General features: G+C 37.2%; 1 protein-coding gene across 1 annotated transcript in view; it reads right to left on the bottom strand.

The window, feature by feature from the left end:
* The window catches only part of ADAMTS19 (ADAM metallopeptidase with thrombospondin type 1 motif 19), a 150,724-nt gene that overhangs the window by 100,070 nt on the left and 27,994 nt on the right, over nucleotides 1–22,660 (bottom strand). Inside the window, 4 exon segments of the mRNA XM_055791485.1 lie at nucleotides 5,748–5,905; nucleotides 6,966–7,049; nucleotides 7,971–8,143; nucleotides 15,450–15,615. Coding sequence (XP_055647460.1) covers nucleotides 5,748–5,905; nucleotides 6,966–7,049; nucleotides 7,971–8,143; nucleotides 15,450–15,615 — 581 coding nt within the window.

Raw genomic sequence — 22,660 nt, 5'->3', positions numbered from 1 at the left:
CAGAAGACAAAGAACAGCAAAGGAGGACTAATTTTTTATGAGTAGTTTGCACCAATTTGTCATTTTAGATAGATTTAACACTTGCCTAGGCATACTAGTCAAAGGACTTATTTTGTGTCCAAAGGGGCTTATCAGTCCACATGATAGAATCAAGAAAAGAAAAAACAGAAGAGGACTGATAATGGCTTTTACTGGTCTACCAAATCTTCATTTGGGCTTGCACCGTATTCAATTTCTTAACTTCTCTAATGTTCATAATATTGAAAAAAGTAGTGTAGGCTTGACACTGCAGTCCAACTCCTCCTGTTGTCATTGACTCCAAGACTTACAGCTTTTGAAGACATAGTTGAGGTTTATTGCCCAAGCAACAAGTTTCCTCAAATCATAAGGTTTTTATATAGAACAGTTGCAATTAATGGCCCCTGTGGCAAATAACATTATCATCCCATTGCAAAATGCCGAGTAATGACAACACTGTAGATGTTCTTGTCTTTTATATAATAGGACAGTCTGAAACGATTCCCACATATGAGCTAAGCACATACATACTAATATATGCACTTTAAAACAAATAAAATTAATTTTGGAGTTAATGAACAACAAGATCAATTAGAGATTTACTATTCAGTTAGGAATTTTTAAACATGGACAATGTTACTTTTGTAAATGCTATTTCAGAAACTTTAGTATTTTGAGCATCAAATGCACTGGTATGCACTGGACAGTAATTTAGCAAATCAGGAAACACTATCTAAATATTTTAAATGATTAACAGAACACTTAGGCTCTGTAAGGCTGAATTGACATTAAAAAGGGTAATATGAATAGGCATTCTTCAAAAGTTTATGATTCAGACAAACAAAAATAACAGCTCATAAATGTGGTAAGTGAGCTAAAAACTGAATTGAATGTGTAGATAACACTCAAAACAGATATAGAAATGTTAGGAAGCCAAAGAAGGTGTTTGAGTGGAGTCCAACAGAATCTAGACTCAGTGTTAGCATTAAACAATGATATCAAAAAAAGTATGAGAACACTACCAGTAAAGTTTTTAAATTAGGTAAATTCTGTTAGAATACAAATAGGAATGAAGACAAATCAATTTTAAAGATAACTCATCTGAGTAACTTTTACTTTAATGTAGTCAAAACTGGAACCCCAAACTTGATCAGATACGACAACAGCATGACAACAAAAAGAAATGAGCATTTGAAAACAGACAGTAGAAGTGAACAGTATCTTTGGATAAAGATGCAGGAAAATATACATGGCACCAGTACAACCATTCACACACCACTGTGTCCAATTTTGGTGCTTATGCTTCAAAAAACAATTTGGAAAATAGGAAAAGGTCTGGTAAGAGCTAAGAGATTTATTATAAGCCTAAGAAACAGGCTTAAAAATGCCTTGCAGCACTGTTTCAGCTATCACCCAGAGCAAAGAGACTTCACATACTGCAGATCAATATGAATGAACAGCTGATGTACCCTCTGGACATGGACTATCGCCATCTTATCCAATTAATATTAGGAGAATCAAAGATCTACTTTCTATCACAAGCACATGTGAAAATGGCGATTCTGAGGAGAATATAGAAATTTATTTTTAAAACCTATTATTTTCCTATTTACATGTTTTTCCTGAAAATCTCTCTGACACAGACTGACCTATGCACTGGAAATGCTGCATGATGTATAATTTAAGTGAAGGTTTGCATCACTTTTTCTTTCTTTTTAATACACTTCAAAGTGTTCATTTCCTTGTTTGCAATAGGGGCAATAGAAGGACTGAAGTATTGTCATAGAGCAACTGTGGATGCCATGGGCCTTTTGCTGCCTTACTTTCAACTAGCTCATTCAGGTCAGACAACCTGTGTAGACAGCAACTGGTAACATCTTCTCAGTGGCCACCAAAATCTGTGCTTATCTCTGTGTACTCGCACTCTAACTGAAAAGGCAAGAAGGATGTTATGTGCCATGGCATACTTCTTCCTCAAAGAAAAGTACTTTCTGATATGTATATCTCTAAACTAATAGTGCTAATTTATAACTGTGAATCACAGAGTTTTATCAAGAGAGTCCTTAAAACAGTTTTGGTCTTAATTCTCACATATGCCTTATACCTAACCTCCCAGGGGATCTTTTCTAAATACACTATTCAAACCTTTTCTTTATGGTTTCCTTTTACTTTATAGCACCATATTTTAAACAGGACCTAACTTAATCAGAATAAGCCAATTTAAAGGGAAACTACAGAAAAACTCGTAGGCTGCAATAGGACTACCGTAAAGTGGAATGAACAAATTGCTAGCAGATTCATATCTATCATTACAGCCTATTTGGGCAGCAAAGAAAGTTGTGGAGAAAAGTCAGTTTTTCTTTTCCCTTTATATAACAAATGCAAGAATAAGTCTTGAAAGTACCTTTTTCATGAAAAGGCTATGATGGCTCTTCGGCTGTTCAATAACAGTCTCTGTTATATACACATTTATGCTTAAAAACTAGCTGTGCAGAATACTGAATATTTAATTTCTAACTGTTTTGGTTACTAGACACAACAGGCACATGAAAGCAAAGGAAAACTTTTTCAAAGCACTCTTTCTGTTCTATTATCATGTGAGACAAAAAAGGAGGTGTCAATAAGTTTCAGGAGGTCTGCCACAGAATGTGTTAGATAACCAGAACTTCTTATTTTTAATTGAAAAATACCAAGCAGTTGGTGTTCATTTGTCTACACAAAACTATTTCTCTCAATAAAGCAGATCTGCTGTCCAAAGCTGTTTGGAAGGTGTGACAAAGGAACTTGTTCCGTGTTTGCAAAAAAGAATGAGATTCTGAATTATCAAAACAGACAAGTGGAGCCACACATGGGGTTAGCTCTACTATAAACCTGATGATGTGCAGAGGGAGCCTGGATTAGCAAAACATTCCCATAGTCAGCAAACTGCACTGGCATGATTTATTAGCAGCTAAGGCAGTTCTGAGATAGGAGGCAGTATAGTCCAGAGAATAATACCCCTGAGAAAAACAAAAATATCAGAACAGATCTTTCATTTCTGTCTCCAGCACTGAAATTGAAGTAGGGAGCAAGGAAGTGATTGGTTGAATATCAATTTCCTTAACACTGCTCAGAGATTCACTCCCAAAACCTTATTAAAACTGGCAGGTAAAAAAAAATTTGTAGGTAGCTCTGGAAGAAGTCCAGAGGAGAGTCATGAAGGTGATCAGAGGGATGGAGCACCTCTTCTGTGAAGACAGGCTAAGGCGGCTGGTGTGGATCAGCCTGGAGAAGGTTGCAGGGAGGCCTTATTGCAGCCTTACAGTACCTAAAGGCGGCCTGCAAGAAAGCTGGAGAGGGACTTTTGACAAGGGCATCAAGTGATAGGACAAGGGGTAATGGCTTAAAACTGAAAGAGGGTAGATTTAGATTAGGTACTAGGGAGCAATTCCTCACTATGAGGCTGGTGAGCCCCTGGAAGAGGTTGTGCAGAGAAGTTGTGGATGCCCCATCCCTGAAGGAGTTCTAGGCCAGTTGGATGGGGTTTTGAGCAACCTGGTCCAGTGGAAGGTGTCCCTGTCCATGGCGGGGGGTGGGGTGGGGTGGGTGGGGGTTGGAACCAGATAATCTTTAAGGTCTCTTCCAACCCAAACCACTCTGATTCTATGAAATAAGGATATCACTACTACAAAGCACATCAAAAAAGCATGCCTTAACACATGATTAGACTTTCCGAAAGATTTTTTGCCATTTAGAAATGCTGCATGAAATTCAAAAAGCTCTGTGGTCAAACATACTGGCTGCTAAAAACATTTCCGGACCACTACCTCCAGATGCTTAACTAATGCTTAACTTAAACTCATTTGCACCAGTTCAGAACTCTTCTGCCTTTTCCCATAAAGGGTGGTTAAGGTGAAGATGAAGAAGTGAGAGGAAAGAGGTGTTACCCACTTTATTTCACAGCATCTCACTACTTGTAAGATACACCTCACAAGCTAAAGAATGTAGCCCTAGACTCACTCCCCTGGCAGATGCAGGCTTGAAGGTTCAACACTCCCTCAAGCTGCTCCTGCAGATACTGTCTCCACTGTCTCAAATAGGAGTGCCAGGGGATAGACAAGAAGTCACTCAACAACACCACATTTGTAGCAACCAAACAGTATGCAATTGCTCAATTATCCTTAGACAGTCACAAAGTACAACTAGACATAAGAAGGTCTATTCCCCTTTAGCTATGCTTATCAACCCATAGCCACGTATGATACTCAGCCATCCTTTATGCCTTGGTACAAGTTCATGCCTTCCTACTACTCACATCTTTCCTTCATCTAGACTCTTCTCCCACCAAACCACTCACTGCTATCAAAATGAGTTTTGGGTCTTCATCTGAAAAATTTCTTTCTAGTCTGTCATCCCAAATATGTTTTTTGATGAACTAATGGAAATTTGTTATGGACAACATTACTTCTCATGTTTTCCACAGTAGTTCAGAGAAGCCTGTGTGAAGGACTGCTGCTTAGCAAATGTAAACATGTGTACCAAAAATTAATCTGCCCCCTCAAAGATGCAACAATCTGCAAAACAGAAACAAAAAATAAGAGGAAGAAAGCACAGAGTAAGAAGAGATTAATGTGTGCATTTCTAAGAAAAGGTAAAGGAATAAACAGCAAAGTATTAACAAAGCTGTCACCACAATATTGATTTCTTCATTTCCTGCTTCCAGTATGTGACTGACTCTCCAGAACAGGGGAATTTAGGGAAACATCTTTTTGCTTCAGAAAATTGAAATACATTATAGATATTGGAGTAATCAGAATGTAAACTAATTTTAAAAAATGCATATAGCTCCTACTGAGATTGCCCTGAATAAATGGTATAAGGCTACACGTAAGTTTAAAGATTACATATTTTTAGGACACCATGTCACCAGCTAGCATGGGACAGCACAACAGTATTCTAATATATCAAATCACAGTAATTTTATTTGGAAGGAAACTCTGAAAGTCATCCAGTCCAAGTCCACCTTGAAAATGGCACTAAATCCAATTCCAGACCAGCCAAACTATCCTTCTGTCCTCTTCTTTGAATAATGGCTCTTCACTGCCTGAACATAAAGATGCATCCCACCTGTGCACCACTTTACAACCTAAATCAGAGAGCATCTGCTTGGGATGAAAGAGGTGAGCTGGAGGCATACTTCCTTCTGAATGTGTGAAATGCCTGATACTTAAGAGTTATAAGGAACTGCAGATCTGGGATCACACCTCTGCTCTGCATAGCGCATTCTGTGCATATGCTGTAACTCAGCACACAATGAAATATATATCTCTCTAATGGATCTAGAGCTAGTATCTCAACAATGTGCCTCATGTCATGCCAAACAAGCTCTGAATGGTCTAAATATGCTTTTGTGCTTTGAATGAAAGTATCCACAGTTCCATGTGTGCTGCCTTTTAAATGAAGGCATATGGAGAGAGGCATCCAACCTATAGCCTTAGCTATATAGCCAAAGAAGAAACAAGAAAGTGACCTGTTTGTCATTTCAGATGGTAAACATCTGGGAAATACTGCTTTCTGAACCATCTTTACCTGCCACCATATTACTACCTTTGAGTTCTGGAAAGAAGTCTCAAGTTGCACTCTTCTTCATCGCAAAACTAAATCCTGTGTTGGTCATCTATCAGTTCCTTTGATCTATGTTCATGTTAGGTCACTGCCTATTTTTTAATGCTCATCTTTCAGTATTTTACCTTGTGATCAGTATGGCTGCATCAACTGAAGACATGTCTTCTCCCCAGCTTGTTGACATTTCTAAGTGTATATCGTTCTTCTTGCCAAATTCTTCATGTTGCCATTTACAAAAGCTTTCCAGCATTTTTTCCCCATGATGTCCAATATACATATCTGCCTGCAAAAAAACCCCCCAAAAACAAACAAACAAAAAAAAAACCACAAACCCACACGATTATTTTTATTAAAATTATCATTCTTTAAATAGAATTAAGAACATTTTTTCACTGAGTTAATAAAAATATCCTTCTTTTTATGGCATAATATATTTTCGGCAGAATGACTTGAATTTCAGGAGCTGAGACCATCTTTTTCTTTTGTTAAAAATACAGGTGAAGACAGTGGACAGAGACATACAGCAATCTGTTCACCTGAACTAGTCTCATTTATCTGCTGTTCTTTCACTATCCATAGTGAAGAAAAGATTAACGATGTGAAGAACTTTAACATGAAATGAGACTTCCCCACCTGCTGAGAGGACACTGAAGAAAGAAATACTTTTTTATTCACTGGAAAAACAGTATTTTAAAAATAGAAAATGGGTAAAGGAATCCCTTTTCTTATGAACTAACTAAAGAATAACATGATTTCCATAATACTTTGTAGAAAAAAACCCCACACACACAAGAAATCAACTTGACATTGTTCCGAAATAGGATACACAAACCATAGGTTAATAGAAAGTCTCAATCAAGGTTATCAGCTGACTTGACTTTCTTCAGAAAGGGGAACAGATTTGAGATAATGCCTCAAATGTGCAATGCAAGAGTAGCGGTACATCATGGCACCTTTTGTTTGTCTAGGGATTGTCTGAGAAAGAACATCAGTTCTTCTACTGTCCTCTGGGTTTAAGGCGGATTATTTTTGTATTAAGCTATATGAATACACAAGAAGCAGTGCATAAGCAGATTTTGTTAAGAACGAGCTGATTTCCACAAGGAAACTTTGTTTGATTGACTTCCAGCTTCAAGCACAGAATAAACTCAGACATGCAGCACATAAATTAGGAGTAGCTTAAACTTTATTGGGGCTGCCAAGCAGTGTAAATTAAATAATGCACAAAAGCTAAGAGAATATCGATCAGCCATTAAAGTCGGTGAATATTGCAAGTCTTCGTGGAGCAACAAGCTAAGTAGCATAACCCTCTACAGGTGAAGACAAAGATAATAGATACTTACTGGAGTCTCATGAAGCAGTACAAGCTTAGTTACCCGAAGATTTACTTGTAGTCCAAGGCTCTTGTGCTGGAAAAGGTTAAAAACCTAAGATAAAAAACAGTCAATAAAAATACCTGCTTGTATTGCACTGTAGACTAAAACCAACAGAAACACAAAGAACCTCAGAAGTTTCTCATATTCTTACTGTGAGTGCTCCAAATCTCCATAATTTGAATCGAACGTTAAGATAATGTAATTTTGTTGGTCTTCTAAAATGAAAACAGAGCTTAGGCAGTATCCATTCTGGGAGCACAAGAAAGACCTTTTCCCTTCAATGGCCATGACTGCTTTATAAACCGTAGTCTTGTTGCTCCAAATACTTACACATGCATATAACACTATTCCCATGAAAATTCCTGTGCTGTTAAATCAGCATTGTAGTTCAAGTGGTCTGAGACATGACATGGCAATAATTCTTCCTACTATTCAGAACAGTTAAAAGTTTTTATTTATTTTTCAGCTTATGCTCCTTCTCTAGAACAATCTTTCCTTGTATGTTACAAATGCTAGTTTTCACTGCTTTATGCACCAAATGAGTGCACTACAGCCCTAGAAAGAGCTGGGAGGTGACATAATAGTCCAAGTGCATTACCCTTTGTGGTTTTTTGTCCAGTAATGATCACACAATCCTTCTCAACAACAATGTTATCTCTTCATAACAAGTGTATATCATGAGAAATCATCCAATACCCCAGCCTTCCCAACAGCATCATGAGCTTCTAACCAAAAAAATTCTCTTGACCAGCAGTCACTTTCTGGCTTCCCTAAAGATATAAGACAGTACACACAAGCCTGCAGCACCATGGTTTTATGCTGCAAAATGGAGTAAGTTTTGACAGCCTGCTGATGGTCATGTACTGACTGTCGCTCACAGGTGTTCAGTCAGAATAATTACAAGGAGCAATGAAATCAGCCCGCTGTCCATGCATTGTTGGGAAAACACCAACATTAATTTTAATTTCCTACCATGTTTAAGATGGTTAGAATAAATCTTCTGGCAGCATCTGTTCCATGATACAAAACCATAGCTGGATCTGCCACCACAACAGTTTCTACATTGTACTCCTGAGGTAACTTGTAAGAGTATCGTTTTCCTCTTCCACCTTCTGATACTTTCTGATTCTTGGATTTTCTTTTATCTGTAACATAAAACATTGCTTGGCAAACTCATCCTTGAAACTACCCTTACAGTACTTCTAGGATTTGTTACCTGTGATTACGGTATAACTCTGATTATGTGGAATGTAATAGCTATGAACTATAACACATGATTATTTAGCATTGCCAATGCTAAGGCTCAGACTGGAAGGCCTGTATTACACATAAATGTCAGTTCACACCAAGAAAATGAGAATCTTACCCAGCTTCACAAGTACAGTTAGTCAGATTTTTTGTGTCCTTTCACCTGACATATTTATAGAAGTATGTGCCTCGTAGTTTTGATTGTGGGATGCCGTGATTGAGAGACGGGACACAGCTTGATGCAAGCAAATGCCACTTTAATTAGCCTAATAGCATGATTATATACACACAAGCCTGTGTATATATAGATCACGCTGGTCTATCCGATATTTTGATGAAACATGTAATGATGCAGTGCAGTTGCCATCGCTAGCTACTGTAATAGCCACATCTTTTTTTCCTTCTGGGAGGAGCAGCTGCCATAAATGCAAAAAATATGCGTAGATCAGTGTATTGGAATGAAAAGCAATTTAATCTAACCTCGCAGATTATAAACTCACTACTAACTGATTGTTACTTGTGGTCCTGCTTCCCCAGGCCCCCTCCTGCAGTGGGAGAAAACTAAATTCATGTTAGGCTTGACAGAAAAATAGTCTTACTGAGACTGCAGAATTGTTACCTGCCCATCTTGATAAATCACAGAGAAAACATCTTGATGTAATTATATCTTAGCATAAAAGATGACAAATATAGATTTTCTATAAATTCAATATTAAGCAAATACATGGAACAGTTCAGTGATTTGAAAAGCTGAAAGAATCTTTCAGATGAATGACAGAGAATGATTTGTAGCATATAGGTTTCTCAGAAACAAAAAAAGTGAACTTTTACTAACATGACTTCAAAGTCAGTGCTGCTGTCACTATAAGCAGCTAAAGTAAAACAACACCACCAAACCCTGGAAAGGGGCTTCTAAACCTACAGAAAGCCCCAAATCGAAAACATGTTATATTTATGGTAAGCTAGAGGTTACTGCTCTTGTTAATTTTAAGTTTTCCCTCCAAAAAACACAACTAAATCCTCATTATTATTACGGTACATATGGAAAAGAAAAACTAATTACACAAACCCAGTTTAAGCCAGAAGGCGGTCAGATATGCATACAGCAGTTAGCAATGATATTTAAAATAATTCAGTTTAAAACAAAATTTAAAATTAAACTCCCTGTTGTAATAGCCAAATTCTGTTAGATCCCCTTGAGAGGGTATAAAACTTCTGGGACTGATCTCATTGAAATCACTGAAATAAAGTGAAATTTTTTCCAGCTTCCACAATGGAATATTGGGCACTCTGTTTACAACAAAATTAATGCTTGAAATGACAATTATAAACACATGTTCTGGAAACAATCAAATATTAAGAAATTTAGAGGAAATGTTTTGCAATTAATCAGTCTCACCTCCAATAGGAAAGTTCCTGCATTTCATTTTATAACAGATGACTACTCTCCAAAAAATAAGTCACTCTTCAGGGAAGTGTTAAAAATATGCCTTAGAAGTCACTGAAATCACAAATTAACTTGGAAATATAAAACACCAGTGGAAGAAGGATCCGTGATTTGATATAAATGGATGTGTAACATAGATTTAATGTAAATATAATGTATATATACACCTATTAATGTAGAAAATATAAAGTATTCATGCTTTAAAAAGGCCGTCTATCTATTTTTGTAGTCATTTTTATTTACATATATATATATATATATATATGTATACTGAGTGATTTAGTCCATCCCACTACATTTTTGGAAGGGCTTACTGATTCCTGTACAACTGGTGACAATGTAAGACTTATTAACACTGATAAGCATACAAATTTACCAAAAGAAAAAGAGGTATGTATTCTCCAGAAAGAAATTCTTGGTGTTTGATTGCTTAGAAGTAGAAACAGCTTAGAATTTCATATGCTATCTAAAATTAATTATAATCTCTCTCAATTTGATCCTTCAGACACTTGCTTAGCTTTATACATACAGCTAGCCTCTAGCTATACTTGTGCTTGCTAACTGTGGATCTACAGCCTACTTTAGAAAACATTATGTGTGTTTTCATCACTCTTTTGAGAAAAATCTTTAATGAAACCTCAGTGTCAGCATCTGTGCCAAACCCCCCCACACCCTATAAGCTATACAACTATGACTTACCATATAAGCATCTAATGCTGCAAGAGTAGGCTATAGATCTAAGTTTAAACAGTAAACTCATTTGGGTTAAAAAGATCTCTCAGGAGCCATCTGGTCAATATGCCTTCCTCCTAAAAGGAGTGATTGATTACAGTGCAGTTTCCAGCAACACAGTTTATTCATTGTTCACTTCTTTGTAAAACACAGCAGCTAGTGCTTGAAAACTTTAAAGTTCATATTAGCATGGCTGTTCAGAGAAGTCTGCTAACACACCTCTGTTTTAGCTAGCGGTGCATTTCTATTCAGAATTGACAGTAAGCAGCCCACAATAAAACACAGCACTGTGCTAAATACTAAGGTCACAGCAGTCCCATAAACTGTTGAAACCTCTGTCTTCCAGGATTGTAGTGGGTGAGAAGATTGCATGGCCCTGTAGACAAGCTGGCTGCAAGGGGCAGTGCCCATTATTTGCCTCAGATATCTGCCAGGTTAACAAATCAAAGGACAATCTGTTCATGGCCAGCCAACCTTTTCCAAATTGCTGGTAGAATTCCCAGTCACATGGTATCTCCTTTATCTGAAAATTTTAGCTCTTCCCCAAGACCTTTAAATAAATGTAATTAGTAATTTTGGTACCAGTTGTATTCAAACAACTGCCATGATCACTCCCAGATAACAGGCAAAACAGGCTTTAGGCAAACCCGCTTGTTTCTTTACATAGACATAAATAAGTAAAAATTACAAAGAAGTGCTCATTATTGACTGTACAGTATGTAAGAGATAATAACTCCTGCAAACCCCAACCCCCCCATACTTACATCGATAATGCATGTGGTAACAACATAAAAGTCAGATTAACTTAAAAAACTGCTTCTTGGGATCAAAAATGCATAAAGTAATCTTAAAAATTTAATTACATTGGCAAAATAAAAAATAAAGGCTACAGGAGGGTTCTGTGCAATAAGACTTCAATGTTTTTTGCAGCTATAGAAAATACAAAAGTTAGTAATACTCCAGTACTCCAGCAAGAAGGCTAGATATACTGCAGTAAGCACATCTGACATTCAATAAGCAATTACGAGAAAACAACAAGTGTTAACAAAACAATAAAAATCCCCCCCAAAAAAACTACACAAGCTGAAAATCCAGCTACTATTACCACAGGTTGGATAAAGTACCTGAGCCAACATTAAGAACAGGCTATGACTACAGGACCCTGGGACACTTGTAAGTCCTTAGGCACAAAAGCATTCCATGAGTACATCCATGAGGCCCAGACTACAGAGCGGTCACTATCACTCCCTAGGCTTTCTTTTCCCCGGGAAAAGAAAATGGGTACCCTACCCATACAGAAATTGCAGTATTCTGGGTAGGTAGGGGATATTTGGGAGCTTAGAAAGCCATGATTTAGACCTTCACTGTATTTTGATAGGGATTTGTATGTCTTAATATGGAGTGACAACTTGTTTATGACTCAAGGTATGGAAACCTCAAGCACCACCGATTTCATCTAGTGCAAACGCATAGATCTAGACCTATGACCAAGATGGTTTATTCATTTTATTTCGTGGTTATCACAAGCAAACAGGGTGTATAGCAAGAACCAAAACAGCTCCCTCCCAGCTGACTCCCCCGTCTATTGCACATAAAGTCACACTGCTTTTGATCCAGTAAAGCTAGCAGGCTTTTTCCTGCAAAATGGGATCCCTCTAAGAGAAGTACAATCTGCTCATAACCCAAAACAGTATATAATTTACCACCAGAACTGAGAAGTAGAAGAGATTTTTCAGTCTCCCAAATACAGAAGGGATTAAAAATTCAGATTGACCATATCCTGGATAAGAGCTCTTGCTTACTAGTCCGTGTGAAAGGGAATGAGCATTTGAGAAGACTATTACCACCACCACCAATTGCCCCATGCGTTTACCATGAGTTAGGTTCACTATACAAACAGCTTAAGCCTGGAACAAATGCTTCAGATTAGGTAGAAGGAAAAGAGCTTGGTTTTCCAACATGGCTCTTTGCTCTAAAAGCAACTGCTTCTCTCGCACTTTCTCTGTAACACACTTGTGAACTGGTTGCTTTTAAAGGTTTCAGGGGCCATGTGCTAAAGTAATGTGTGGAGTGTGCAGTCTGCATATGTGCAACTGGCTCACATATGTAAATTAATCACACACACATTCAACAAAAGGATACAGACAGACATTCTCACAAAACCAGAAAGCATTTGCTTCTGTTGGTACAATTTCCTCTCTCCCTTAATTAATAAGAAAAATCCACCTCATTCACAAAAACAAGTTCTTTGTTCTCTCCAAACAAGTTTGGCTGTGTAGCATCTTTCAGTCCAGCCCACAACAGTAAGGACAACAAACAATACCTTCTTTGATTGCCTCAATAGCTTTTCATGCAGAACTAAAGTTTCCAATAGTGATCCTTCAACACCTCCAGCACATTCATTCCTTCCAATAATTACAATTCATCACTGGCAATACACATTTGCTTGATAGGTAGCCAGTCCTTGAGATCAATTTGGCTCAAAGCCAGCAGCATAAATACCTATCCCAGAGCACCCATTCTGATACACATGTACTGTAGAGGCAAGAGATTCTGTTGTAAGATAGGTCCATATTGCTGAGAAGTTGCCATATTGGCAAAATTATTAATAGTTTCTGTGTCAAACATCTACAACCCTACCAAAGGCAGTTGTGTATAACCTGAGAGTGTCAAGAGTGCCCCATATATTCATCTGTTTTATCTTTGTTTCATTGATCTAATTAGTTTAGGTCTTGACTTAAAATTCTCAAATATTGCTGTAAAGGCTTATTTTTGTTCCTTCAGCCCACCTTTAAGGCTATACCCGTACCATGGATATTTTGATGATATTAGTGGACTTCATGTCACACCTGAAAATTGGTCCTAGCACAGACAGAGTTTTTATGCATGTAACTTACTGCAGCCCCACTTAGTAAAATAACCTATAGCAGCAGGGTGAGAGAATGGTCTTACTAGTACAACAGCATCAGTTGGAAACTGCAGATATGTATGCCCCCCTCGCAATAAGATTATGCCAGCGGATGCTAATCAGTTATGCACAGCTTGAGTTATTTTGAAATTTCAGGCTGGTAGTAGAGATACTGAAACTTAATTCAAGCAAATATTTGAATCTCTGTTGACAGACTACTTACGCCAAGTCAGAGCCTTGGGCATAAGGTTATTAGAACAGAATAAGCCGGCTTTCCCATTTTAGAGCATAAGAGAAAGTGAAAGGATGACTGGTAATGAACATGACAGAAAAATAATGTCCTTACAGAAGAGTTTACATCTTTACTAATTTTCATACACATCATGGTTAGTCATTTATCAGGTGCCCCTCTCCCCTTTCTCAGTGCATACAACTTACATATTTTTCATTTTCTCTCTTTTTCTTACTCCCAAACACATGCAGGCATGAATGCTCTTAACTCACTTATAACTAACGAGGAAGAATAACCAGCTTTACTTCATGTGAACAACTTTTGCTAATACAGAAAATTTCACTTTTTGATAAGCAGTGGCAATGTAATACAATGCCTAGAAAAGAAATACAAAGCCTGCTGGAGGAAGTTAAATGTCATTCATTTAGTCTGTCTTAACAACTACAAGAAGAGCCTTGCTTTGCTATTTCATCTTTGATTTCAACCTGTGGATGGATGTGTCATTATAAAAACAGTACTTTCAAAATGGAAAAAAACCCCCAACAAAACACCACCTGTCGCATTTAGTCTGTAACCATATAAAACAGATGGAGTAGTATAAGTGTCCAGGAAGAAACACACAGTCACAGAAAAGTTTAGGCTAGAAGGGGTCTCAGGAATTCAGCCAGGACAACTTCCTGCTCCAGCCAGGGCAAGCATCAAAGTAAGATCAGCTCTCTTAGAGCAATTTCCAGCTATGTTTCAGAAATGTCTGAGGATGCGGACTGCACAGCTTCTCTAGGCAATCACTTCCAACGCTAAGTTTTCTTGCTGAGATTTTTTTTCCTTATGCCAAATTGAAATTTCCTTGAATGCAAGATACAACTATTGTCTTTCATCCTGTCGTAGCATACCTCTAAGGAAAGTCTGGCTTCATCTTCTCTCTGCAGCCCCTGAAGCACTGGAAGACTGCAGCTGCATCCTTTCTTGACCTTTCTTTACCTGTTTGAAATAACTCGGTTCCTTCTGCCTCACCCCAAACATCATATAATCCAGCTCCCCAGCCATGTCAGGGTGCCTCTGCTATTTCCTTCTGCTTTGTCAGTATCTCAACTTATACTAGGTTAGAAGACATACAAAAAATCACCTATAAATGTCCATCATTCTGGTTTATTTCCTGGGAAAAACAATTTCTCACAATAGTGTTAAAAACACCCTCAGCTCATGATGATGTCAAAAGACTGACATTTCCTCTACCCTTTGAAGAAGAGGAGCTGCTGATAAAGCAGGAACAACAGAATGTCATCTTTCACAAAAGCCATTGAAAACTATTAAGTCATCACTATGTGCCAAATTTTTATTGACACCCTTCTACTTGAACAACTTCTAGCTGCCATTGAGGAAGATGCACTAGGATTGTGTCACACAGTTCTTCCAAGTGTCAATCATAGAACAAGAACACTGTTACAAAATTCATTTCAATTCAATGCCGGACTCACTTGGAAGTTCAAGACTTAGTAATAAGCAAAACTGGGATGAATTGTGCTGGTGTTTTAAAACAGAAAAATATGTACAAACACTGCATGTAAATAAGTAAATAAGCAACTATGAAGACAAAGAGGGAAAAAATATATTGCCATTGTTAAGTTCAAGTAAAAAACATGACCTAAAGATTTCCACTTTCAAATGTAACTGGACATTAAGAAGCAGTGCCTATTCTTCAATGGACAATTCCCTCTTCTGGAAAGTGAAATGACTGCCTCAGCATGTCACCTCAAAGTCCATCATAAGTTACCGCTACAAGCACATATGCTTTTGTTGAGGGTTGCTGTTTTTAACTACTATCTAGATATCTTAAAAACACATCTGCTATATTAGATCTTTGCAGTGAGATTTATGTATTACCTGTGACAACACCACAGTACTGATTCTGAGAAGCTGGTTTTTCAGTAATTTTCTCCTCTATGGACCTTTTTCGTCTGTACACCCTGTGTGCATGACCTGTCACAGCCAAAGTACGATTGAGTGGCTCAATAAATATGAAGTCCTCATTAATCTGTATAAACCCCATCTGCAAAGGAAAACAAAAGGAACACATAAGATAAGAATTTAATAAAGCATGAAATTGTGCACAGTCCTGCAGAAGAAAACAACCCACAAAACTCTATTTAAGAAACCCCTTTGTTTTAGTAACCTTACCAGCAAGGTGACTACATTTATATTTTACAAGCCTTTCTACTTAAGTGAAATAGAATAAATTTCATTTATTTCAACTAAATCTGGGTGGGTGGGTGGCTACATGCCAGTAGCAGATGCACAGTAAAAGATATGGAATATTAAAAGTTTGCTTTGGGAGACTCAGGTGGTCATTTAAATAGGTACAGCATGTACAGAAAAGTCTATACACTAGTTTTATTATTACTCAGTGTATCATCACATTTTTAGATAACTGTATTTAATGAAATAACAGGAGCAATTTAGGGCATAAGAATACATCCTGAACACCTATGAAGCTGGAAAAGACATCTTGTGATGCTCCTTTTCACTTTTTCAATTTTTTTTTTTTTTTAAAAAGAAGTTTTAAAAAAAGGCAGCAATCCTCCTTGGCTGTCAGCAGCTAGAACAGAAAAACATTCTAATACAGCCATTCAGTTGGTTATTACCCCACACCCCAACATATTTACACACACAAACATACATAAAAAGCTAACACACCAGATGCATATCTAATATTGTAAAAGTGTGGCCAAAGTTGAAAAAAAAGCAACTATAAAATGTATTTATATAAATACCATACAAATCTAACTCAGCTCAAATTGTTAAGCTGCCAACACACATAAGCTCCTATCAAAAGTAAAGCTGGAGACAGCAAGGTTTTGTGTTGTTTTTTTTCTTCCTAGAAAATGTCATCAGCAAGACTGACAGTTAAATTTCTTATTCTTGTTGCATCTGTCTAAAGGAAGCAAAGGGCTCTTCTGTATGTTTCCATGTAGGATGAATGGAGAGAAATATAAAAGTATTTCGTTTCTTTTGGAATTATGTAAATGCCATTATCACATTGGATAGCCTGCCTGACATATGGATAAATCATCAAAAAGAGAGTTGAATCCAAGCAGGAAAATACAGTTAAATTTTACAGGTGGTACAAAATACAATTTCCTTTAAACATAAGTGAGTATTACTTTAAAAATTAAAAAACCAACACAATCTCTCTGCACAATCACATTGAAAAATTAAATATATGTATTCACATTTAATTAATCAGCTACAATAGCTACAGAATGCTAAACAGATGTTCAAAAGTCATCACTAACATTGTACAGAAACATATGAGTAGCTGGGTTTGTTTGGCTGTTCCATTTCCTTTTTGCACTTATTTTTTAGGTCAGCTTATCTTCATCATGAGATTTAGATGTTAACACATTTAGAAGATTAGCTACTTATGTATTGCAAGATACCACTTCTGGATATCCTGAATAATGTACTTTTACATAACAATTAACTTTTCTAACATCATGTTAAATGACATTTTATTTAAAAGCATAGCTACTTGTCAAATGCCAGTAAAACACAAACTTCTTCATTCAATTTTTATGTCTAATGTTGAGTTCCCTCAGACATAACTTATTTATTTATTTTTAAATCATTATTTAGCCTATGAAATACACTGATACACTGTGGATACAGAACACGAGTAGCACCCCATCAGGTGGTGCAGCAGATTTCCCCAGTCCACCTACAAAACCAAGGCCTTAGTCCACCTACAACAAAAATTCAGTCATAGTACATTTGTTGTGTTTCTTCCACCTTCATTCTCTTTGCTGCAAAATGAAACTAGAGCTTTAAGATGCTGTTCTTCAGACATACTAGACATACCAAGAAACTCTTCTAGGACCACAGAAATTTTATGCTTTCTTTCAGCTCCTTGCATAAACCGAAGGTTAATCCACTGGTAGAGAACTCCAAAAATTACTGTCAATCTCCTGAGTAGGAAGTTAAAAGACCTGAACACTGATGTAAAGTTTATTGCATAAAATTAACCTTAGTTTTATATATATTTTTTTTTTCAAATGGGTAATTTTCAGACAAATCTGGATAACCACATAATCTCTGTGATAATTTTGACTGCTTTTGAAAAAAATGTGACTATTTCTCCATCTCTTGGACAATTTCACAGGTAGAAAATGAAAAATGAAGCCATATCCTTGCCAACCATGCTCTTATTTTTTTTCATAATCTTTAGAAGTGCAGTTAGGACAATCTTGTACCATAAAACCAAACACAGAAAGCAGAGAAAACTGCATTAAAGCACCACAGTTTCAACGTGTTTTCAGATACTGGATGCCAGGGCCAAATAAAGGCTTCAGACAGTTCAAATGGCAAAACCTCCATGCCATGAAAAGGCACAGCAAATCAAAGATTAAAAAATGTAAAGAAATAGTATGCATCTGAGGTACAACTGTAAGAAAGTTCTGAGGAACTGATCCATCTCCAACCAGTTCATCTGAAAACGAACCACTGCTCACAGCTGCAACTGAAAAAGCTACCATGATGCTGGCCTTATCTCATTCGAAGGTAATAACAACATGCCATTCTTCCCCCTGCATTCATGTATACCTGCATTTTCAAGTTTCTTACCTGAAATAAAACAAACTTAAATGTAACACATATGCACCTCAGTATAGTTCAAGTCCAGAGCAACCTCATTTGGCAAAAAGTTCCTCATACCTCCTAAGTAAGGATGAACTGGCTACTTGCTCTGCATTTTATTTACTTTATGGAGTTGAGTGAGACCTTAAGTACAGGGCAGACTTGGTCAAATGAGCATGTAAAACATTACATGGGCCTAAGTACAGACATTCTGACATCGACTCACATCCACCTTGCCACAGATGAAAGCTTTCCACAACATATATCCACATCATACCAAGACTTTTCACTTTCTTAAAAGAAACAAACAGAAATAAGCCATGGGGAAACACTAGCCCTGACTGAAAACTAACCTTCTGTCCTATGTAAAATAAAAATAGGTCACATCAGAAATATGCCAATAATCACAAAAAATAGGCAGATGTGAATTCTTCTGAAATGTGAAAGCTGTTTTTTTTCCCCTAACATCTAATTGGAAATATCATACAAAAAACATGAAGAATAAAAAAAAATATCCAAGTATTCTGGGCAACTGCATCTGATAATAGACATTGTAGGAGAAACTGCTACGCCATCTTATTTTTAAGTTCTATTTTAGAACACTCATGCTAACCTTTACTGCCCAGCATTTATTTCTTAAAAGTACAGTGATTTGTTTATTTCTATTTGGAGCATATGTAAGGATTTGACATTCTGTCACGTATCGTATGATAACCTGAAGTTAGTCTACTGCTTCTAATAGAGTTATATTACCATGAGAAGTTATACAAATGTAAAAGTGAAGTAAATCTGTGAAGACCACCTATGCATATAGTTAATAGATACTAGGTATAAGCCAGAATACAAGATTGGCAAAGATTTCTTTAAATGCTTACATATCCTTCCTTGCATACCAGTTCAAAGTGGCAGCTTATTATCATTCAAAGTTGAAACAATGAAAATTTTGAACATAATATTGTTCCTTGCAGAATTTATACAAATAAGGCAGGAAAGAATTGTAAGAAATATTAATATGCTTTCCTCTTGAGACATAATAAAAGAAGAAAATGTATTTCCTTTGCTATCATTATCAAAAAAAAAAACCCCAGGATGACAGAAGAATATACACACCAGAAACTTAAGTCATTTCCATTTCAATACCCCAGAGAAGAGATGGGGCACAGATAATACTGTATCAAAAAGGAGATTGTAAATACCACAAAACAGTTATGAAATACCATTTTGCTACTACGTTGTGTTATTTTCATTACAGATCTTCACTGAAATGCAGTAAGTAGACTACATAACACAGAATTCAAAGAAACATCAGAACATTAAGGCTTTTTTACTTTTTTTAAACAAAGCGGTTTGCCAGCCTCATAGGATGAGTCTTTATGGTCTACAATTTATCACTGGTCGATTACATAGTAGCAGTTTCTAATCTTGCAGCTTGACATGTCAAACCAAAATATTTCATTCACTAAGGAATTCACCATTATGATGGGTTGGCCTTGGCCTGCTGCCAGGCACCTACCCAGCCACTCTTCTACTCCCTAGCGGGACAGGGGGAGAAAATAAGATTAAAAAGAAAAGCTCATGGGTCAAAATAAAGACAGTGAGATAATTAGCTATTACTATTATGGGCAAATAAAATTTGACTTGCAGAAAAAATACTTTATTGCTAATTTGGATAGTGAGAAAAAAGAGAAATGAAAACACCACCTTCCCACTGATCCTGAGTAGCACAGGGCAGGTGGGGAATGGGGGGTACAGTCAGCACGAAACAGTTTCTCTCTACTCATCCTTCATCCTAACACTTCACCCTTCCTCCCTCTCCATAGGCTGCGGTCCTTCAGGATAAGCCTGTCCCAGACAAGGCTCTCCACAGCCTGCAGTGTCCTTCAGTGCATGTCCACCTGCTCTGGCCTGTGGTCCTCCATGGAAAGGACACGATGGAGGGCCTGAAGCTGGGATACCCACTCTGGTGCCTGGAGCACCACCTCCTCCTCCTCTACCCATGGTATCTGCAATGTTTCTTTCACTTTTTTTCCTCATTCCTCACACTGCTGGGCAGTGTTTTACCCCTTCCTTTTCCCAGGTGCGTTGCCATTTTGGCTAAGGGGCTCAGGTGTGCCCTGCAGTGGGTCTGCTGGAGTCTGTGGCCGGCACAGGGCAGTCCCTGGTGCCATCCCACAGAGGCCATATGTACAGAGTTACATACCTGTCCTCTTGCTGCAGCTTATTACTACCAGCTGCATGCTAGCATGGTCACAGTTATACCTAACAGTGGTGTGTTCCCCTAAACAAGCAGTAGATTCAACATTTCCTAACTCCTACCTGAAGTAAATTCCAGCCATGTTGCACCTTTCCTGTTTTCTCACTACTCTTTCATCTCTTCATTCAACAGGCATCTTAGACCAGATTTCAGTAATGAACAGACATAGAAAAGAGACTTCTCCCTGCAGTTTCTTAAGCTCCTTTGTGAAGCTGAAGCACACAGTGTGCAAAGACAGGCTGTACCAAACTGTACTTCTTCACAATCCCGCCATACTCTCCAAGGCAAGTAGCAACAGGAAACATGCATCCCCATCAGATGAAGAAAATGTACACACAGTTTAATAAGCATTTTATAACCAGCAGCACCAAAATATCATCATCTGCAGTATAAAAATGAAAGATTTTCTTCAATGTGCAGTGCAAAAGACAATTCTTGTTTACTAGTTCGTTTTGAAACACATTCAGGTAAACTTAGACTTTGTACTATTTGTAAAATGTCCCAGAATTGAAGATTTATTCTTGACTAAAGAGGCAAAATCTTTAATTTGCATATTGGTATTCCACTCCAAAGAAGGTTTTTCCTCCATGATTTTAAAAGTCCAGACTAAATTTAGTATCGTGATTGTAACAATGCTATTAGAACCCAGCTTCAGCTGAAATACAATAAAAATAGAAGTCTTCAGCTCTTAGCTAATGCATATAATAAAGCAAGCTCAATCAGCTTCTCAAACTGCATAAATAACAGGGTAAGAACTTCACATGTTCTTGTTATTCAAACACACTAAAGCTTCCATCTTTAAATTCATTCATTACTAAAAACTGAAGAAACAATTCATAAGTGCCAGCAACTTTGGTCTTCAAAGAACTGCATTTCCAGGCTTTGCACAGCATACATATTGTACTTCTAGAGGTTTCCTTTATCTACCTGCTCACTCTGCTCCACTGCGCAAAGTTAGAAGTCACAGTGGGCAGTCTGTGCTACCTCCATTGACTGGCTTTCAAGTGTCAACACAGCATTCAATCCACTTCTTTCCAGGATTTTTAATAGTAGGACTGCACCCTAAGCAAGTACACATATATTCACAATGCCATAACTTATAGCCCTGACAGGGGAAAAATATTCAGACTGTTATACAGAGACTACTGAATTAAAAGCATGTGTTCAGGAACTGGCCCCCAAATCTAAGATCTGTACAAACAATTTTTTTCATGGTTTTTAAACTCTTCCAAACTCCTCTGCTTCCAGTCTGGTTAAGATACACACTACCCTGAATCTTTAGGAATATAATTCTCTACAGGATGCTGCTCTCATGTTATTTAAGATAATGACTCCTTTTATCAAAACAAGCTAATGTTGCACATGCAAAAGGATTTCTTCATTTTTTTTAGATACAACTGAAGTAGAATACTGAAGCATGCAAAATTGAGATGGGTTTGCATATGCTGACACATTTCAACAGGTGCTATTATTCACACAATCTTACTCAATTAAGCAAGAATCTCGGAAGTTGACAGTGGAAAGTGATATGTATGCTGATGACAGAAAGGACACAATTCCAAAGGAATCCAGTTTGTGAAAAAGAAAATTAAGGAAAGGAGACCAATGGATAGAGAAAGTATAGACATCAGGTCAACCCAGAGGACATGTGATTGTTATCCCTCAAACTTCCATTTGCCCATTAATTCACTGCCAGCCAAACCCTAAGATGTTTGCAATTTCCTCTAGATTTCAAATTTCACGCTTCCTAGCCACAAATAAAATATTTCCTTTTTTAGGCCTAAGCCTCCCTCCTCTATAAACGCGTTATTAGAAATTACTGCAGTATTTGGTATAAGTGCTGCTTAAATTGCCAATATTCTAGTATTTGCTATGATTTTTAAACTGTCTTCACAGTGCAGGATGATATCTAAAAAAAGCACAGTCTGCTTAAGAAGTGACCACAAATAATCATTGACTACCTCCACAATAAAGATACTTTAATAGGCCTTGCATCCAAAAATTATTTTGTAACACAAGTTTAAGATATTTCACAAGATGTTTACCAGTTATTTCAGATGTTAGCTTTATTGAACATAAAGTACCTGAAATAGATTTCAGCATTTGTGCCCTTACTGTTTGGAAACCACACTTTTCATTTCTCAAGAGTTTTTTTTATGGGGAAATAGTTCAACAAATATACGTAAACTGCATCATTTTTTCAGAAGCTCCC

The sequence above is a fragment of the Falco peregrinus genome, chromosome Z (genome assembly GCF_023634155.1).
Source record: "Falco peregrinus isolate bFalPer1 chromosome Z, bFalPer1.pri, whole genome shotgun sequence".
Taxonomy (NCBI): domain Eukaryota; kingdom Metazoa; phylum Chordata; class Aves; order Falconiformes; family Falconidae; genus Falco; species Falco peregrinus.
This window is presented reverse-complemented; position numbering and strand designations above follow the sequence as displayed.